This window comes from Salmo trutta, chromosome 6 (genome assembly GCF_901001165.1).
Source record: "Salmo trutta chromosome 6, fSalTru1.1, whole genome shotgun sequence".
Lineage (NCBI taxonomy): Eukaryota > Metazoa > Chordata > Actinopteri > Salmoniformes > Salmonidae > Salmo > Salmo trutta.
In genome coordinates, this window is record NC_042962.1 from 14,823,471 (window position 1) to 14,845,594 (window position 22,124).

A 22,124-nucleotide genomic window follows, 5' to 3' on the forward strand; every position below is an offset into this window, starting at 1 on the left:
CGGCTATACCATGCGGTAAATTGCCAAGAAACTGACGATCTCGTACAAAGCTGTGTACTACTCCCTTCAAAGAACAGCGCAAACTGTCTCTAACCAGAATAGAAAGAGGAGTGGGAGGCCCCGATGCAAAACTGAGCAAGAGGACAAGTACATTAGAGTGTCTAGTTTGAGAAACAGATGCCTCACAAGTCCTCAACTGGCAGCTTCATTAAATAGTATTTAATAATAGCAAAACACCAGTCCCAATGTCAACAGTGAAGAGGCGACTCCGGGATGCTGGCCTCTAAGCAGGGTTGCAAAGAAAAAGCCATATCTCAGACTGGCCAAAAAAAGAAAAGATTAAGATGGGCAAAATAACAGACACTGGACAGAGAAAGATTGGAAAAAGGTGTTATGGACAGACAAATCTAAGTTTGAGGTGTTCGGATCGCAAAGAAGAACATTCGTGAGACGCAGAAAAAATGACAAGATGCTGGAGGAGTGCTTGATGCCATCTGTCAGGCATGGTGGAGGCAATGTGATGGTCTGGGGGTGCTTTGGTGGTGGTAAAGTGGGAGATTTGTACAGGGTAAAAGGGATCTTGAAGAAGAAAGGCTATCACTCCATTTTGCAACGCCATGCCATACCCAGTGGACGGTGCTTAATTGGAGCCAATTTCCTCCTACAACAGGACAAAGACCCAAAGCACAGCTCCAAACTATGCAAGAATGATTTAGGGAAGAAGCAGTCAGCTGGTATTCTATCTATAATGGAGTGGCCTGCACAGTCACCGGATCTCAACCCTATTGAGCTGTTGTGGGAGCAGCTTGACTGTATGGTACGTAAAAAGTGCCCATCAAGCCAATCCAACTTGTGGGATGTGCTTCAGGAAACATGGGGTGAAATCTCTTCAGATTACCTCAACAAATTGACATCTAGAATGCCGAAGGTCTGCAAGGCTGTAATTGCTGCAAATGGAGGATTCTTTGATGAAAGCAAAGTATGAAGGACACAATTATTATTTAAATTAAAAATCATTATTTATAACCTTGTCAAAGTCTTGACTGTTTCCTATTCATTTTGCAACTCATTTCATGTATGTTTTCATGGAAAACAAGGACATTTCTAAGTGACCCCAAACTTTTGAACAGGAGTGTATATTACAGCAACTTTGAATGTCTTTGGTCCAGTGTTAATTGCGTCAACAAAAAAATGTATTCTTCAAACACTTATTTTTCAGTGGCAATTGACGAGACTATAACTTACTAAGTAGTCCCATTTCATTTGACTAAAATGAGACAATACAAAATGATCTCTGTGACGAAAATCTGACTACTGAGTGGACTAAACAATAGTTTTTGGAGAGATTGAGTGATAAGAACAATTTAATATTAGCAGCACAGATGCGCTAAACAGTTGCCGATAACCTTCTAGTTCGCTACCCTTTTCCCGGTTAGGAAACACAAGCTGCTTTACAAAATTAAAAACAATAGCGGCATTGAGTTTAATAGTAAAACAGCAGTCTAGCTATGAGGATAGAAAAGTAGGTCGTCTTTGAATTTGTAGTCTCGCTCAACCCTCCCACTTTCCCCACTGCATTTCATAGCCAGGTTCTGGATCAGATTCTGTAGCCAAGTTCTTTTCCTCAGAGAAAACGTCTTGATTCTAGCCCTTATGGCCCATAATACTGGCGCTAGGTATGTATTTGTTTGTGCATTGGCAGGTCACATTTTATATTTATAAAGTGTATTGCGGGGCGTTCTACAGATGGGCTACTTGCGGACCGGACCATTAACCATTTGATAGGCTACACCTTATTCAGCCATGTTACCTCATTAGCTAGCTATAGCTAATAACCTGCAGGATGCAATGTTTTGGAATATTCAGATCAAAATATGATATGTAGAGCAAACATGCCTCTGACATGTTGGATAAGGAATAACGTTTGCTCTAATCATGGGATTTCTATCTGCAACATTTGAGAACGTTTTGCAACTGAACGTGGCCCTGGTAACATTACCAGTAGCCTATATGCAAACATTTGGTGGCACAGAAAGAAAGTGAAATGGATAGCAAACAATTCCTCTAGCCACTACACTATATCTAACTAGATAAATAACTTTATTTTGAGTTAATGTGAACCGAGAGACTCCAACTTGAGCACTGGGACTCGGACTTCAGCCATAGGGACTCGTGACTCGATTCGGACTCGAGGTTTAGTGACTCGACTACATCACTGGGAAAAACAGTCATTATCTCCCTTTCGAAGTCATTAGCCCGGTTTTACTTTAGGACACCAATGTGGTGTGGTGTCTGGGGAACGTTGATAACAATGTCAATGACGTGACCGAGTGATGGAGGTGCAACCCAGACTACTTTGCCTAGACTTTGCGGCACCATCTGGTGATTGTGCTTGTCTCTATCTCTGTGTCTCTGTCTGTCTGTAATGTACAGTATCCATGTAGGCTGAATTTGGAATTTACATGGCCAAAATGTTTATATACAGCGCATTTGTTTTTGTTACAGCCTTATTCTAATATTGATTAAATTGTTTTTTTCCTAATCAATATACACACACAATACCCCATAATAGCAAATGTAATTAATATTAGATTTACATATATTTACATACAGTAATAGTCAAAAGTTAAGACACACCCACTCATTCAAGGGTTTTTATTTTTGCTATTTTCTATGTTGTAGAATAATAGTGAAGACATCAAAACTATGAAATAATACATATGGAATCATGTAGTGACCAAAAAATTATAAAACAAATCTAAATATATTTTATATTTGAGATTCTTCAAAGTAGACACCCTTTGCCTTGATGACAGCTTTGCACACTTGGCATTCTCTAAACCAGCTTCATGAGGTAGTCACCTGGAATGCATTTCAATTAACAGGTCTTGTTAAAAGTACATTTTTTTGAATTTCTTTCCATAGTGCGTTTGAGCCAATCAGTTGTGTTGTGACAAGGTAGGGGTGGTATACAGAAGATAGCCCTATTTGGTAAAAGACCAAGTCCATAATATGGCAAGAACAGCTCAAATAAACAGAGAAACGACAGTCCATCATTACTTTAAAATCAAAATCAAATCAAATTTATTTATATAGCCCTTCTTACATCAGCTGATATCTCAAAGTGCTGTACAGAAACCCAGCCTAAAACCCCAAACAGCAAGTAATGCAGATGTAGAAGCACGGTGGCTAGGAAAAACTCCCTAGAAAGGCCGAAATCTAGAGAGGAACCAGGCTATGAGGGGTGGCCAGTCCTCTTCTGGCTGTGCCGGGTGGAGATTATAACAGAACATGGCCAAGATGTTCAAATGTTCATAAATGACCAGCATGGTCTAATAATAATAATTAATAATAATAATAATCACAGTAGTTGTCGAGGGTGCAACAAGTCAGCACCTCCAAGAGTAAATGTCAGTTGGCTTTTCATATGAAGATCAGTCAATCCAGAAAATGTCAAGAACTTCTAAAGTTTCTTCAAGTGCAGTCGCAAAAACCATCAAGCGCTATGATGAAACTGGCTCTCATGAGGACTGCCATAGGAAAGGAAGAACCAGAGTTACCTCTGCTGCAGAAAACAAGTTCATTAGAGTTACCAGCCTCAGAAATTGCAGCCCAAATAAATGCTTCAGACTTCAAGTAACAGACACATCTCAACTGTTCAGAGGAGACTGCATGAATCAGGCCTTCATGGTCGAATTACTGCAAAGAAGCCACTACTAAAGGACACCAATAAGAAGAAGAGACTTGCTTGGGCCAAGAAACACGAGCAATGCACATTAGACCGGTGGAAATCAGTCCTTTGGTCTAATGAATCCAAATTTGAGATTTTTGGTGCCAACCGCCGTGCCTTTGTCAGACGCAGAGTAGGTGAACGGATGATCTCCACATGTGTAGTTCCCACCGTGAAGCATGGAGGTGGTGGTGTGGGGGTGCTTTGCTGGTGACACTGTCAGTGATATATTTAGAATTCAAGGCGCACCTAACCAGCATGGCTAGCACAGCATTATGCAGCAATACGCCATCCCATCTGGTTTGCTCTTGGTGGGACTATCATTTGTTTTCAACAGGACAATGACCCAAAACACATGTCCAGGCTGTGTGAGGGCTATTTGACCAAGGAGAGGGATGGAGTGCTGAAAAACATCCCCACAGTATGATGCTGCCACCACCATTCTTCACGGTAGGGATGGTGCCATGTTTCCTCCAGATGTGACGCTTGACATTCAGGCCAAAGAGTTCAATCTTTCTTTCATCAGACCAGATAATCTTGTTTAACATGGTCTGAGAGTCCTTTAGGTGCCTTTTGGCAAACTCCAAGCGGGCTGTCATGTGCCTTTTACTGAGGAGTGGCTTCTGTCTGGCCACTCTACCATAAAGGCCTGATTGGTGGAGTGCTGCAGAGATGGTTGTCCTTCTGGAAGGTTCTTCCATCTCCACAGAGGAACTCTGGAGCTGTCAGTGATCATCGGGTTCTTGGTCACCACCTTGACCGAGGCCCTTCCCCAATTGCTCAGTTTGGCCAGGTGGCCAGCTCTAGGAATAGTCTTGGTGGTTCCAACTTCTTCCATTTAAGAATGATGGAGGCCATTGTGTTCTTGGGGACCATCAATACTGCAGAACTCTTTTTGCACCCTTCCCCAGATCTGTGCCTCAACACAATCCTTTCTTTGAGCTCTACGGACAATTCCTTTGACCTCATGACTTGGTTTTTGCTCTGACATGCAATGTCAACTGTGGGACCTTATATAGGCAGGTCCAATCAATTGAATTTACCACAGGTGGACTCCAGTCAAGTTGTAGAAACATCTCAAGGATGATCAATGGAAACAGGATGCACCTGAGCTCAATTTCGAGTCTCATAGCAAAGGGTCTGAATACTTATGTAAATAAGGTATTTCTGTTTTTTATTTTTAATTAATTCGGTAAAATTTCTAAACATTTTGTGCCTTTGTCATTGAGGTATTGTTTGTAGATTGATGAGGAAAATATTTTCTTTAATCCATTTTAGAGTAAGGATGTAACGTAACAATGTGGATGAAGGGAAGGAGTATGAATGCACTGTATTTTTGTCATATTTCTGCTGTTGGGAAAAGAATCCGATGTTATGCAGAAAAATATGTTGGTTGGACTATTTATGTTTGTGGACATGGAAGTCAGTGATTTTATGTTTACTATAGTTTGAGGCAATACAAATGTGATGTGATTAAAATGTAAGGCATTTAGTTGACTAAAATGGCCAACTGTGTCATTTTGACAATAACTAGATTCAATCATTGTCATTTGAATAATGTGACTTAAGACCTTAATTATATTTTAGTGGAAATGAATAAAACTAGACAAAATCAACAAAAAAAGTGCCAAAATTAGCACTGCTTTTGTCTTCGTAGTTCACTGTGAAGAGAAACTCCACAGCAACACAAACAATGACATTTTTTCTTTGCTCTTACCAGTGTGGTAAAGAATGCTGTTTTACTTCTTTGTCTATCAGTAGATGGCCTTTCCATTTGGGAAGTGGTAGTCTTACAGTTCTGTAATTTCACTGCCTCATTGTTGGAGCTGTATTGTCCCTGATGTGGTAACTGAGGGGTTTTAACAACAATTGAACACCATACTTTTATATTCTCTCCCACGTGAAGGTTCTCCTTGCAAAACGGAAACTGGACGGAAAGTATTACGCAATCAAGGTCCTGCAGAAAAGGGTCATTCTCAACAGGAGAGAGGTAATTTATTCTGAAGTGTTATTACTCTGTTTCTCAATGTTGAGTACGTTATTTCTATGTTCACCCCACCAATACCATTTCTCCTGTTTCCACCAGCAAAAACACATCATGGCGGAGCGCAACGTGCTACTGAAGAATGTAAAACACCCATTCCTGGTCGGCTTGCATTATTCCTTCCAGACGACAGACAAGTTGTACTTCGTCTTGGATTTCGTCAACGGGGGAGAAGTGAGTAGTTTCACTCCTATGAATAATGGAGACCCACAGTGTTGAGTCACTGAGCTCAAGGAGGGAAACTCAGAATAATACAACACCGGAAACCTGCTGAAAAGGTCCCTGGGAAATGACCCCTGACCTGAGTCCCAGTGGTGCTGACCAGGGGTTGGAACTGAAATAATTTTCCAATTGTTTCGTTCCATTCTACAGTTCTGACCAGGAAAATAAAGTTCTGGACCGTTTCGTACCGAAAGAAAGTAGCGTGGCTTCTATGGATGAACTTTGAACTTCCGAGTTGGTTTAGCCGTGCACCAGAGCTAGTTTTAGTGCTGCTCTGCACACACAAGCTTGTTAGCTAGCAACTAGCTAACAAGCTTGTGTGTGCAGAGCAGCACTAGAACTTAAACACGTCTAACCTTTTTGTAGTTAATAAATACAATAGTTATTACGTTTCACATTGGATCTCGCCGGGCAGAAATTTCTGCGATCAATTGGTAAACTGATTTACCACCCCAAAATACCCCTGGACAACGTCTATTTCCACCTCTACCGGATGGAAACTGCAAGTGTAATGGCTGTGTTGTAGATCCTTCAAACACCCTCAAACAGGGAAACTGATCCCAATCAAAGGTGTTATCACGTGCTCCACTAAGGCAGTTATTTATCTTAGAACTTGTCCTTGTGGTAAAAAATGTGTGTAATACAAAGCACAAATTAAAAGTAAGAATCTCTGAGCATCGTAGCACCATTAGTTGCTAAAATTCGATTGGAGAGGGGGTGACCTTGACAATTTATTGTTAAAACGAGAGGCTGCCTGGATCTTTATTTTAAAGACCCTTGCTCCCGTCGGTCTCAACATAGACTTCTTATGATTAGTGTGTTTTTGCTATCCATTGTAAGTGTTTGTTGGCCTATGTAGCCAAATTGTATCTATGATCGTATGTTATTAATTCATGCTTTTTATAAGTTCAATTTATATCTGTAAATCAACCAATGATATCAAGCCACACCTGGCCATGATTAGACACCTGTCTGTGTCCTTTCAAAGTATATAGTCTAGTGACCCGCAGTGTTTGTCATTATACCCTGATGAAGGCGGCTTGTCTGTCAATGTCGGTTATAAAATGATTGCATCTGAGCTCTTAGAGTGTGAGGCTCTCCTTATCTTTTTCTACTATTGTAGCCTTAACTAGCATTAAAGTTAATCTATTTTAAACATTTTTTTTATTTTTTATTTCACCTTTATTTAACCAGGTAGGCAAGTTGAGAACAAGTTCTCATTTACAATTGCGACCTGGCCAAGATAAAGCAAAGCAGTTCGACAACATACAAAAACACAGAGTTACACATGGAGTAAAACAACATACAATCAATGATGCAGTAGAAAAAAAACAAGACTATATACAATGTGAGCAAATGATGTGAGATAATGGAGGTAAAGGCAAAAAAATGCCATGGTGGCAGAGTAAATAAAGTATGGCAAGAAAAACACTGGAAAGGTAGATTTGTAGTTTGAAGAAAGTTAAAAGTTAAAATATAAATAATATGGTGCAAAGGACCATATTAAACATTAAACATCTCTCCCTAATTTCTGAATCATGCTTGTAACATTGTCAGTAGTCTACAGTAACCTGTAGTGGGCTCTAAAATTACAGGCACCCCTGACTGACAATGCACAAACAATACTTAAAAAAATATAAACAATATAATTATAGAGAAACTCAAAATACCAATGTGAGAAATACCGTACTTTATTAATGTTTCAATGGAACCCATCAAAATAATGTATTGATTTAATTAAAAATCTATGTCCTCCAAATCAATGTTTCGCAGTTAATGGCACCCTTAAAGATTATTGTAAATAACATCTACCAAAATTAAACTCCACTTATTTAAGTGTATCTAAGTCTTAAGGAACTATATTGAGCCATTACATCACTTCCTGTTTCACTAGGGTATAAAAATGAGGTAACACGCATGCAATATCCCTTTGTCATCCAACACCATGAAGAAAAGAAAAGAACTGGCAGTTCAAAAGAGACAGATGGTCGTAGACCTTCATAAATCTGTTAATGGCTACAAGAAGATCCACAAACGATTGAATATACCACTGAGCTCTGTCAGGGCAATTATTAAAACATTCTAAAGATATGGAACAGTTGAAAACCTCACGGGGAGAGGATGCAAATACATTTTGCCCCCCAGGATAGGGAGGAGGATGGTGAGAGAAGCAACACAATCCCCAAGAATCACTGTGAAAGAATTGCAGGCCTTGGTGGCGTCTTGGGGTCACCAGGTTTCAAAAGGCACCATCAGATGCCACCTCCACAACCACAGGCTCTTTGGAAGGGTTGCCAGTAAAAGCCCTTTCTGACCCCAAGACACAGACGCAAGGGCTTAGAGTTTGCCAAACGTCATTTAAATTATGACTGAAAGAAGGTGCTCTGGTCAGAAGACCAAAATTGAACGTTTTGATCAGATACAGCAATGGCATGTTTGGCGTCAAAACAGAGATGCATACAAGGAGAGGCACCTCATACCCACAGTGAAATATGGTGGTGGGTCAGTGATGTTTTGGGACTGTTTTAATTCCAGAGGTCCAGGGACACTGGTTAAGATTGATGGCATAATGAATTCCACCAAGTATCAGGCAATTTTGGCTGACAATCTGGTTGCCTCTGCCAGAAGGCTGGGACTTGGCCGTAGGTGGACTTTCCAACAAGACAATGACCCAAAACATACCTCAAGATCAACACAGAAATGGTTCTATGACAACAAAATCAATGTTCCACCATGGACATCTCAGTTGCCGGACATCAATCCAATCGAAAACCTGTGGGCTGAGTTGAAGAGGGCAGTTGATAACTGCAAAACCAAGAATGTGAAGGATCTTGAAAGGATCTGCATAGAGGAATGTTCCAAAATCCCTCCAAATGTGTTCCTTAACCTTGTCAAACATTACAGGAAGAGACTCCATGCTGTTATCCTTGCCAGAGGTGGTTGCACTAAGTACTAAATGAGGAGTGCCAATACTTATGAAACCTTGATTTTGGTTCAATGTATTTTCGATTAAATAATTGTATGATTTTGGTTGGTTCCATTGAAACATTAAATAAGTACAGTATTTCTCACATGTTGCTATTTTGAGTTTCTCTATAATTACATTACCTGTCAAAGGTTTTAAAACACCTTCTCATTCAATGGTTTTTCTTAATTTTTACATTGTAGAATAATAGTGAAGACAGCAAAACTATGAAATAACATGGAATCATGTAGTAACCAAAAACATGTTAAACAAATCAAAATATATTTTATATTTGAGAATCTTCAAATAGCCACCCTTTTCCTTGATGACAGCTTGGCACACTTTTGGCATTCTCTCAACCAGCTTCAACTGGAATGCTTTTCCAATAGTCTTGAAGGAGTTCCCATATATGCTGAGCACTTGTTAGCTGCTTTTCCTTCACTCTGCGGTCTGACTCATCCCAAACCATCTCATTTGGTTGAGATCGGGGGATTGTGGAGGCCAGGTCAACTGATGCAGCACCATCACTCTCCTTCTTGGTAACATAGCCCTTATACAGCCTGGAGGTGTGTTGGGTCATTGTCCTGTTGAAAAACAAATGATAGTCCCACCAAACCAGATGGGATGGCATATCGCTGCAGAATGCTGTGGTAGCCATGCTGGTTAAGTGTGCCTTGAATTCTAAATAAATCACGGACAGTGTCACCAGCAAAGCACCTCAATACATTTACATTTACGTAATTTAGCAGACGCTCTTATCTAGAGCGACTTACAAATTGGTGCATTCACCTTATGATATCCATAACACCTCCTCCGTGCTTTACGGTGGAAAATATACATACGGAGATCACCCGTTTTACCCACACCGCATCTCACAGACACGGCGGTTGGAACCAAAAATTTTCAATTTGGACTCCAGACCAAAGGACAAATTTTCACCGCTCGTGTTTCTTGGCCCAAGCAAGTCTCTTCTTATTATTGGTGTCCCTCATTAGTGGTTTCTTTGCAGCAATTCGACCACCTGAACAGTTGATGTTGAGATGTGTCTGTTACTTGAACTCTGAAGCATTTATTTGGCCTGCAATTTCTGAGGCTGGTAACTCTAATGAACTTATCCTCTGCAGCAGAGGTAACTCTGGGTCTTCCTTTCCTGTGGCGGTCCTCATGAGGGCCAGTTTCATCATAGAGCTTGATGGTTTTTGCGACTGCACTTGAAGAAACTTTCAAAGTTCTTGAAATGTTCTGTATTGACTGACCTTCATGTCTTAAAGTAATAATTGATTGTCGTTTCTCTTTGCTTATTGAGCTGTTCTTGCCATAATATGGACTTGGTCTTTTACCAAATAGGGCTATCTTCTGTATACCCCTACCTTGTCACAACACAACTGATTGGCTCAAACGCATTGAGGAGGAAAGAAATTCCACAAATTCACTTTTAAGAAGGCACACCTGTTAATTGAAATGCATTCCAGGTGACTACCTCATGAAGCTGGTTGAGAGAATGCCAAGGCTGTGCAAAGCTGTCATGAAGGCAAAGGGTGGATATTTGAAGAATCTCAAATATAACATATTTTGGTTACTACGTTATTTCATAGTTTTGATGTATTCACTATTATTCTACAATGTAGAAAATAGTTAAAATAAAATAAAGAAAAACCCTTGAATGAGTAGGTGTTTTAAAACTTTTGACCGGTAGTGTATATTGTTTTTTTAAGTATTGTTTGTGCATTTCCAGTCAAGGTTGCCAGTAATTTTGGAGCCCACTGTATGTAAAGTTGTCAGTAGGCTTTAGTAACCTATTCTTCAGAGGGGAGGGGCAGGTAGCCTACGCACACCCACTGGCAAAGATTTCCAGCTGGCAGGCAGACACTGGAATACGTTTCTGAGGGACAGAGTGCATAGGAGCTTGTTGTAATTTTTTTGTGGGACTGGAAAAAAATGTCCGGAATGTAAAATAACATTATTAACCGGTTCCCATGCTTTTAAAATAACGGTTCTGTTCCGGAACAGTATTGATCATTCCGTTCGGGTTCTGTTCCTCTAATAATTATATTATTTTCCGGTTTTCAGTTCTGTTCCCTGAACCGGTTACAACTCTGCTAACAAAACAGCCTGGTTTTTAATCATAAAGAAGCAGTGTTATTCAACTTTGGCTGAAGACATTTCTTATGTCCAGTGGTACAAAGAACATAACTCAAGGTAGATGTAACCACTTAATGCTGATCCAGGATATGCTACTTGCCCCTATCCCAATATTAAACCACTGATCCAGGATATGCTGCTTACCCCTATCCCAATATTAAACCACTGATCCAGGATATTCTACTTGCCCCTATCCCAATATTAAACCACTGATCCAGGATATTCTACTTGCCCCTATCCCAATATTAAACCACTGATCCAGGATATGCTACTTACCCCTATCCCAATATTAAACCACTGATCCAGGATATGCTGCTTACCCCTATCCCAATATTAAACCACTGATCCAGGATATGCTGCTTACCCCTATCCCAATATTAAACCACTGATCCAGGATATGCTGCTTACCCCTATCCCAATATTAAACCACTGATCCAGGATATGCTGCTTACCCCTATCCCAATATTAAACCACTGATCCAGGATATGCTGCTTACCCCTATCCCAATATTAAACCACTGATCCAGGATATTTAACTTGCCCCTATCCCAATATTAAACCACTGATCCAGGATATGCTGCTTACCCCTATCCCAATATTAAACCACTGATCCAGGATATGCTGCTTACCCCTATCCCAATATTAAACCACTGATCCAGGATATGCTGCTTACCCCTATCCCAATATTAAACCACTGATCCAGGATATGCTGCTTGCCCCTATCCCAATATTAAACCACTGATCCAGGATATGCTGCTTGCCCCTATCCCAATATTAAACCACTGATCCAGGATATGCTGCTTGCCCCTATCCCAATATTAAACCACTGATCCAGGATATGCTGCTTGCCCCTATCCCAATATTAAACCACTGATCCAGGATATGCTGCTTGCCCCTATCCCAATATTAAACCACTGATCCAGGATATGCTGCTTACCCCTATCCCAATATTAAACCACTGATCCAGGATATGCTGCTTACCCCTATCCCAATATTAAACCACTGATCCAGGATATGCTGCTTACCCCTATCCCAATATTAAACCACTGATCCAGGATATGCTGCTTACCCCTATCCCAATATTAAACCACTGATCCAGGATATGCTACTTACCCCTATCCCAATATTAAACCACTGATCCAGGATATGCTGCTTACCCCTATCCCAATATTAAACCACTGATCCAGGATATGCTGCTTACCCCTATCCCAATATTAAACCACTGATCCAGGATATGCTGCTTACCCCTATCCCAATATTAAACCACTGATCCAGGATATGCTGCTTACCCCTATCCCAATGTTGACAGTAAACTGTAAACATTTACATAGAGTTTATAGCCTGTTTAGTTTATTCAAAAGGAATCAGCTGCGACTCACTCCCAATCTACCATTTAAGTGTTAAAAAACCCATACATTTCAAAGCTTCCTTTTCAATAAAAGGAACTGTGTAGTGTAGTTGGTGAGAGCTGAATTTCCACATTTGAATAAGCACATCCTGGCCATTAGTGCAACGTTGGCCAATGTAATTCCTATAGAAATATTTATTAGCATTTTTATGCCATTCTGGGACTGTCAGAAAGAGCCAAAACCAAGAGTGATTGACAGGATGATTGAAGGTTTGTAATGTTTCTCTAACCTTGGTATAATGGCCCTTCTGTATAAATATTTTGACAGTATTAAAATATTATAGATATCTTTAAAAAAGCTACTGAGGTCTATGGATTTCCCTTAGCCTACAAATCTGGGATCAGGCTATGTGCTTTAGCTAACTCCTTTCATTATCGTTGTCATCAGTATGTGCTTTAGCTGGGGGGGCTAGGCTCTATCTCCTCTTAAACCACTGAATCTGTGTTGTCTTTCCAGTTTTCCAGGGTGCAGAGGCTAATCTCATAGCTCATGTCATGTTGATGCTAGCACTTAGTTAATCCCCTCAACGTGCTGCTTGAGTCAATTGTAATTGTGATGTGGAATTTGCAGACAGGCCAGGAAGTTTGACCCACGGCTCTGTGTCATGACCCGGCTACAATTGTTGTTAGCAACTTGGGCTAAATATCACGCCATGATCTTACTATGTCCATTAGTTTATTATGATGTACTGCCAAAATAAAGGAAACACTTGAGTAAATGAGGGATACAAAGTCTATTGAAAGCAGGTGCTTCCACACAGGTGTGGTTCCTGAGTTAATTAAGCAATTAACACATCCTATCGTGCTTAGGGTCATGTATAAAAATGCCAGTTGCACATTATTTTGGCTACCATGGCTAGAAGAGATCTCAGTGACTTTGAAAGAGGGCTCAAAGGAGCATAGGGGGTTTAAAGGGTGTGTGTGTGTGTCAGTCACCAGATCTCAACCCAATTGAACCAGCGTTTTCCAGCGCCATGAACAAAACTCCAAATTATGGAATTTCTCGTGTAAGAATGGTGTCATATACCTCCAATAGAGTTCCAGACCCTTGCCCAAAACTATGCCAAGGCACATTGAAGCTGTTCTGGCGGCCCAACGCCCTATTAAGACATTTTATGTTGGCATTTCCTTTATTTTGGCAGTTACCTTTATTCCTCTGTGATGTCTCACTGGCACTGTGGCTGTATTCTATCATTCCAGCTTTTCTTCCATCTTCAAAAAGAACGGACCTTTCCGGAACCCAGAGCCAAGTTCTACATCGCAGAAATGGCAAGCGCACTGGGCTATCTGCATTCTCTCAACATAGTTTACAGGTACATGAATTGCGTGCATGTATACAAAACATTAAGAACACCTGCTCTTTCCATTATATCGACTGACCAAGTGAATCCAGGTGAAGGCTATGATCCCTTACTGATGTCACTTGTTAAATCCACTTCAATCAGTGTAGATGAAGGGGAGGAGACAGGTTAAAGAAGGATCTTTAAACCTTGAGACATGGATTGTGTATGTGTGCCATTGAGTGTGAATGGGCAAAACAAAGGATTTAAGTGCCTTTGAACGGGGTATCGTAGTAGGTGCCAGGCGCAAAGGTCTGTGTCAAGAACTGCAACGCTGCTGGGTTTTTCAAGTTCAACAGTTTCCCGTATGTATTAATGGTCCACCACCCAAAGGACATCCAGCCAACTTGACACAACTGTGGGAAGCATTGGAGTCGACATGGGCCAGCATACCTGTGGAACGCAATCGAAACACCATGTAGAGTCCATGCCCTGACAAATTGAGGTTGTTCTGAGGGCAAACTCAATATTAGGAAGGTGTTCCTAATGTTTGGTATACTCAGTGTGTGTGTGTGATGAGTAACCTTGCCTGAGCATGGGCTTTGGCTCAACAGGCAAACCCAGTCTTGAGGTGCGCAGGAGTCCCAGGTTCAAATCCAGTCAGTGGCAAAGGCTGTATTGGATAAGTGAGTCACCCATGTGGACAGGCTGGCTGGTTGTCTTGGCTCTGGTACACCAGTTGGCTGGAGGTCTGTAGTAGAGAATGAATGCCATCCTGAGCCAGCTACCACCCTGTTACTCAAACCTGCACCTTAGTCTGCTGCCCTGTGTATGTACATAGACTTGGAATCACTGGTCACTTTAAGAATAGAACACTAGCCACTACTGTTTTACTCATTTCATATGTATATACTGTATTCTATTCTACGGTCAGTGACACTCCGACATTTCTCGTCCTAATATTTCTATATTCCATTATTTTAGATGTGTGTATTGTTAGATATTACTGCACTGTTGCAGCTAGAAACACAAGCATTTTGTTACACCTGTAATAACATCTGCTGTGTATGTGACCAATAAGATTTGATTTGAATGTTAGACACATTCTAAGGTTTCCTATGTCGTGAAACAGTTTCCACATGAACTATCCTGAATGAGCAATGAATACAACACACATCCCCCTTTTTAATTAGTGGGAAAAGTCCAACTTCAAATAGCATCTTTTGTGAAATTCCTGGGACTTTGAACATTTGAAGTGCTCCTCTTTCAAGCGGTCGGCTGTAGTAATGTTCATTAAGTCCAATGTCACTGCTGTCATGGTTGCAGCACGTGTATAGTCGTTCATTAACTGACATGTATTGTTCTCTGCCTTGTTGCCCTTTGTGCTGTTCTCTGTGCCTAACAATGTTTCTACCATGTGTTACAGGTTTTAGTTTTTCCATTTATGTTTTTTGAGGTCGGACTTTAGTACGTAGGGCACACTGATTGGTGTCACCTCATTAGTCAGTATGTGTTACACCTGTGCTGGTTGCCATCTTGTTAGTGGGAAAGCCCTACCTGTTGTTTTGGTTGTTGGTGAGTGACTGTTAGTTCCCATTCTGTTTGAGCTGCTACCATGTTGTCTCTTTGTGGTGGTGTCTCTTGTCGTGACGTGTGTTTGCCCCACATTTAAATGTTTAATCCTTGTCCCTTGCCTCATTGTAAATAAGAATTTCTTCTTAATTGACTTGCCTAGTTAAATAAAAACATGGTGCCTTCACATGGGTCTGTCCCATGTGTTTCAGTTTGTGTAACCTTTATTTAACTAGGCAAGTCAGTTAAGAACAAATTCTTATTTACAATGATGGGCTACTGGGGAACAGGGAACAGGGCAGAACGACAGATTTTTACCTTGTCAGCTTGGGGATTCGATCCAGCAACCTTTTGGTTACTGGCCCAATGCTCTAACCACTAGGCTACCTGCCACCCCCGGTTTAGTGTAATGCTGGTTCAGTGACTCGTGTACATTGATATCAACTGGATGCAAATTGCCAGGATTAAAGAAACCTCTCTTGATGATTGTTTTGATATCCTCTGTTGCTCTTCAATTGGCCACTTACCCAGAAGTAGGAAGATAATAGCTCTTGTAATCCATTAAGCACAGTTCTATTATCCAATAACAGCAACTTTGGACAATGTTCATGTTTGTTTTTTCACAGGGACTTGAAGCCAGAAAATATCCTTCTCGACTTTGAAGTAAGTGTGACATCCTAACCCATTTGCAGTGCATAAGTAATCTGTTTTATATGTGGAGTAGCTTAGGGCTGTATTCAATCAAACCTGCATTAGGAATCTTTTTGCTTAACAACTGCCCTCGTACAAATGTATCTTGACAACTGAAATCCTCCTCCCACGAATGTAGTCTACCTGGTATTTTAACATTACCCAAAATGATTCTGCATATCAGTTTAACCTCAAGGAAAGTGTTTACTTTAGTTTAGCCTTTACTACACTGAACAAAAATATATATGAAACATGTAAATTGTTGGTCCCATGTTTCCATGAGCTGAAATAAAAGATCCCAGAAATGTTCCATATGCACAAAAAGCTTATTTCTCTCAAATTGTGTGCACACATTTGTTTACATCAGTGTTAGTGTGCATTTCTCTTTCCTTGTGCTGGGGACAATAAAAGGCCACTCTAAAATGTGCAGTTTTGTAACACAACACAATGCCACAGAGGTCTCAAGTTTTGAGGGAGCATGCGATTTGCATGCTGACTGCAGGAATGTCCACTAGAGCAGGAATGTCCACAGAGAATTTAATGTTAATTTCTCTACCATAAACCACCTCTAATGTTATTTAAGAGAATTTGCCAGTACTTCCAACCGGCCTCACAACCGCAGATTACGTGTAATGTGTCGTGTGGGCAGGCGGTTTGCTGATGTCAACGTTGTGAACAGAGTGCCACGTGGTGGCAGCGAGGTTATGGTATGGGTAGGCATACGCTACGGAAAGCGAACACAATTGGATTTTATCGATGGCAATTTGAATGCACAGAGAAACCGTGACGAGATCCTTCGCCATCACCTCATGTTTCAGCATGATAATGCACAGCCCCATGTCGCAAGGATCTGTACTCAACTCCTGGAAGCTGAAAATGTCCCATTTATTCCATGGCCTGCATACTCACCAGACATGTCACCCATTTAAAATGTTTTGGATGCTTTGGCTCAACTTGTAAGACAGCGTGTTCCAGTTTGTGCCAATATCCTGTACCCCCGCACATTGACTCCGTACCGGTACCCACTGTGTATAGCCTCGTTATTGTTATTTTGATACTTTTTATTTTATTTTCTACTTTAGTTTATTTAGTAAATATTTTCGTAACTCTATTTCTTAAACTGCATTGTTGGTTAAGGGCTCGTAAGGTAGCATTTTACGGTAAGTGCTACTACACCTGTTGTATTCGGCACGTGACAAATAAAAATTGATTTGATATCCAGCAACTTCGCACAGCCGTTGAAGAGGAGTGGGACAACATTCCACAGACCACAATCAACAGCCTGATCAACTCTATGCGAAGGAGATGCGTTGCTCTGCATGAGGCAAATGGTAGTAACACTATATACTGACAGATTTTTCTGATCCACGCCGTTACCTTTTTTTAAAAAATAGTTATCTGGGACCAACAGATGTATTGCATCTGTATTCCCAGTCATGTAAAGTCCATAGATTTGGGCCTAATTATTTTTTTCAATTGACTGATTTCTTTATATGAATTAACTATGTAAAATCTTTGAAATTGTTGCGTTTTTATATTTTTGTTCAGTGTAAATGTTTTCGGTGTTTACTAATAAACTCAGCAAAAAAGGAAACGTCCTCACACTGTCAACTGTGTTTATTTTCAGCAAACTTAACGTGTAAATATTTGTATGAACAAGTTCCACAGACATGTAACTAACAGAAATTGAATTTGTCCCTGAACAAATGGGGGCTGGCTGTATGGCTGGTGGAATTGTCATGCTGGAGGGTCATGTCAGGATGAGCCTGCAGGAAGGGTACCACATGAGGGAGAAGGATGTTTTCCCTGTAACACACAGCATTGAGATTGCCTGCAATGACAACAAGCTCAGTCCGATGATGCTGTGACACACCGCCCCAGACCATGACGGACCCTCCACCTCCAAATCGATCCCGCTCCAGAGTACAGGCCTCGGTGTAACGATCATTCCTTCGAAGATAAACGTAAATCCGACTATCACCCCTGGTGATACAAAACCGTGACTCGTCAGTGAAGAGCACTTTTTGCCAGTCCTGTCTGGTCCAGCGATGGTGGGTTTGTGCCCATAGGCGACGTTGTTGCCGGTGATGTCTGATGAGGACCTGCCTTACAACAGGCCTACAAGCCCTCAGTCCAGCCTCTCAGCCTATTGCGGACAGTCTGAGTACTGATGGAGGGATTGTGCATTCCTGGTGTAACTCGGGAAGTTGTTGCTATCCTGTACCTGTCCCGCAGGTGTGATGTTCAGATGTACCGATCCTGTGCAGGTGTTGTTACATGTGGTCTGCCACTGCGAGGACGATCAGCTGTCCGTCCTGTCTCCCTGTAGCGCTGTCTTAGGCGTCTCACAGTACGGACATTGCAATTTATTACCCTGGCCACATCTGCAGTCCTCATACCTCCTTGCAGCATGCCGAAGGCACGTTCATGCAGATGAGCAGGGACCCTGGGCATCTTTCTTTTGGTGTTTTTCAGAGTCAGTAGAAAGGCCTCTTTAGTGTCCTAAGTGGTCATAACTGTGACCTTAATTGCCTACCGTCTGTAAGCTGTTAGTGTCTTAACGACCGTTCCATAGGTGCATGTTCATTAATTGTTTATGGTTCATTGAACAAGCATGGGAAACAGTGTTTAAACCCTTTACAATGAAGATCTGAATTATGAGTTATTTTGAGTTATTTTGATTTTTACAAATTATCTTTGAAAGACAGGGTCCTGAAAAAGGGACGTTTATTTTTTTGCTGAGTTTAGTCAGTGGAAAAAAATGATGAAACTAACCAATCCAACAGGTTATAAAGAAAGCATCTGTGGTGAAGCCTAGTCCTTCACCAGCTAACACATCTCGCACGAACGGCAGTGTCATTTTCAGTTTAGAAGAGAACGTTTGTGATTTGATTATGTTTAACTAATGCGTTTCCTGACCAGCCTTAATGAGACTGAGAAAATTGCAAGTGTCCTGAGAGTTGGCTACTCTGGCCAAAATTCCACAAAGAAAATATGTTCTTTAGTTCTGACTGAGGATAATGGTGGCAAACACTGTCTAAAATTGTCCCTGACTCCCCTTCTTTAAAGGGACATATAGTTTTGACGGACTTCGGATTGTGCAAGGAAGGCATTTCCCAAGCCGAGACGACAAGCACATTTTGTGGGACACCTGAGGTAATGTGGAAGATGTGTTTTCCAGGACAGCGTATGTAATAAGGCATAAGAACCTTTTTTTAATGCCTGGACCACTGTTCTGGATTGAGACTGAAAAGGCCTGTCATTGCTAATTTATTTAACGTTCTCCTCTCCTCAGTACCTAGCTCCAGAGGTCCTGAGAAAACAACCGTATGACAACACAGTGGACTGGTGGTGTCTAGGATCAGTGCTCTATGAAATGCTCTTTGGCCTGGTGAGTTACAGTAGTAGACATTGAAAACAGGCACAATATGTACAGACAGAACGCACCCTTGACATAATGCCTGATCACACAGTCTTAACAGTAGCACACATCTATCTCCCCTCTGTTCCACAGCCTCCGTTCTACAGCAGAGACACCCATGAGATGTATGACAACATCCTCCACAAACCCCTGATGATGCGTCCCGGAGCGTCCAACACGGCCTGGTCCCTCCTGCAGGCTCTACTGGAGAAGGACGGCACACACAGACTGGGCTCCAGAGACGACTTTGTGAGTGGTGACCCTCACAGCATGGCAGTGGTTTATGGTTTTATGTCACCCATCTCATTTAGTTAGAAGATATTCCAGTGACCCAAGACTTTTTAAATACTCCAGACTCACTAAATACACACAAATTGACCTTCCTCGAAGTCACAGGAGGTTGGTGGCACCTTACTTGGAGAGAGCGGGCTCGTGGTGTGAATGGAGCGGAATAGTTGGAATGGTATCAATTACATAAAACCTATGGTTTCCAGGTGTTTGATGCCATTCCATTTGCTCTGTTCCGTCCATTATTGTGAGCTGTTCTCCCCAGAGCAAGCTACTGTGCTCTAAATCCCAAACTACCGTTTAAGAAACACAGCAGTATGCTTCATAGTCTCACAACTGTGACTCATGTATTGCTGTAGCTGATGGCATCTGACTCTCTCTGGTGGAGAGACATTGTCATGACCAGGAGTTGCTCAATAGCTGCAGTGTCTGGCAATGTTCATTTCTTCTTGGCAGATGGATTGCATTACATCGCTTTCATCAGTATGAAGTAATAACATTTGCCTTGGTTGTTCTAGAACTGAAAAAGATCTATTCTCTTTTTTTCAGAATGAGATCAAAGCACATAACTTCTTCTCTGCGATCAAGTGGGATGACCTGGAACAGAGAAAGGTTCCACCTCCATTCACTCCAAATGTGGTAAATGTTCTCAAGAGTTACATGTGATGCTGATGTACGGCAACACCAGACCACAAGCATGAATGAACTGATGTTTGTTTTTTCCTGTTTTTCAGAATTCTCCTTACGACATCACAAACTTTGATCCAGAATTCACTGATGAGACCGTTCCAAACTCTGTGTGCTATACTGAACATGCCATAGTCAACGCCAGTGTAATGGAGGCTGATGATGCCTTCCTAGGTTTCTCCTACGCACCCCCCTCAGACGACTCCTTCCTATGAAAGACTTGCTGTGAGGACCTGCCCCAGAGTTCTGTGAAATTGCCTTAACCAGGGCTCTACGCTGACCTTTTTTTACAAGGAGCATGTGTGCACCTAAGTTGAAAAATGTAGGTGCACACAAAGAAATGTAGGACCACATTGAAAAATATTTGAGGTAAGAAAGATAGAATCCTTAATTATTCTAGGCGCACTGGTGTTCCTAAATAAAAATTCCATGTCGCACAGCAAAATGTTAAGGCACATATGCGATCAAAATGGATGCACTGTAGAGCCTTGGCCTTAACCCAGTATTATTCTATCATGGTCCTGGAAATCTATAGGGTATGCAGGATTTGTTCCAGCCCAGTAGCTTGTTGATTAGTGTATTTAGATGTGTCAGTGCTGGGCTGGAACAAAGCCTGCACACCTTGTGGGTCTCCAGGATCAGGACTGAAAAACACTGCCTTAACCTGTCCTAAATATTTTGAATAAAAGGGAAGAATTTATATTGTGGATGAACCCGTTTTGAGAAAAGCCAAAGTGAGCAGTTGTGATCAGACAGCACTTGTGAAAAGGGTTTGGGCTGCAGACTGTGTCAAGAAACCTTTATTTTTACCTAATGATATTTATATAACAAATTATATTTTTAAAAAATGTTGGCCATCTTTCTTTCTTGACACATGTATTGGTTGTTGGCTCATGTCCATTTTGGTTCTTTGTTTGAAGAAAGGAGGACATTCAGTGTGGTGTTGTCAGGTGGGGGGGATAAAAAAATTTGCCCCCAAATAAAATCCTACATTTAAGTGGGGAGTTGGGATGAAAGCGCTTCCTCAAAATCTTTTTGTTCCACTTTAAAAGCAGACTTTGTGGATTTAATGAAATGGCAGTTAACATGTCATTTATATGCTTTCAGAACAGCTAAAAGGAATTGTTTTGTCTCTTCCATTATCAAAAGATTGTTCATCATAACAAGATCACTGGTTAATGGTATATTTAGAAAGCGCTTGTAGTAGGTTTATTTATAGAGGTTCATTGTTAATTTGTATGGGGGGGGGGGCGGTTCTCAGTCGGAAATACTAGGTCACGGAATATAGTCTTGTGTTGACAGAGGTCATTTCAGTTCATATTTTCATTGTGTGTATATATAGACCTTTTCTGTAATGGCTCCAGTGACTTTACTTTGCAAACAGGTGCTGCGCCATCTGATTTATTTCTGTGGTTTACTTGCCTGTCTGTATTATAGTTTACAAGCTCATAATCTTGCCTTAATTGACACTCAGATATTCCTTAGAAATCTCAACCACCAGACTAGGATTTTCATACCATTTCTAACTAACGAGTGTGGTCAACAGGCCTCATTGTTCAATACAATGCCTTGGATGTACTGTATATTAAAATAATAATTAAATGAACCAACAAGTTTGTTTTTCATTGTCTTGTTTATTACGGAGATGGGGGAACTTGTCTGTCTGTGCTCTAAAG

General features: G+C 41.1%; 1 protein-coding gene across 2 annotated transcripts in view; it reads left to right on the forward strand.

Moving 5' to 3' along the window:
* Positions 1-22,058, forward strand: part of LOC115195509 (serine/threonine-protein kinase Sgk3) — a 36,881-nt gene extending 14,823 nt beyond the window's left edge. For both annotated transcript variants that reach the window (XM_029755412.1, XM_029755413.1), the window contains exons 9-17: positions 5,637-5,720; positions 5,817-5,948; positions 13,711-13,823; positions 15,989-16,025; positions 19,122-19,208; positions 19,348-19,443; positions 19,567-19,722; positions 20,311-20,400; positions 20,496-22,058. In XM_029755412.1, the coding sequence (XP_029611272.1) occupies positions 5,637-5,720; positions 5,817-5,948; positions 13,711-13,823; positions 15,989-16,025; positions 19,122-19,208; positions 19,348-19,443; positions 19,567-19,722; positions 20,311-20,400; positions 20,496-20,663 (963 nt within the window). In that variant the 3' untranslated portion in view covers positions 20,664-22,058. The remainder of the gene's footprint in view (positions 1-5,636; positions 5,721-5,816; positions 5,949-13,710; positions 13,824-15,988; positions 16,026-19,121; positions 19,209-19,347; positions 19,444-19,566; positions 19,723-20,310; positions 20,401-20,495) is intronic.
* Positions 22,059-22,124: the final 66 nt, after the last annotated feature.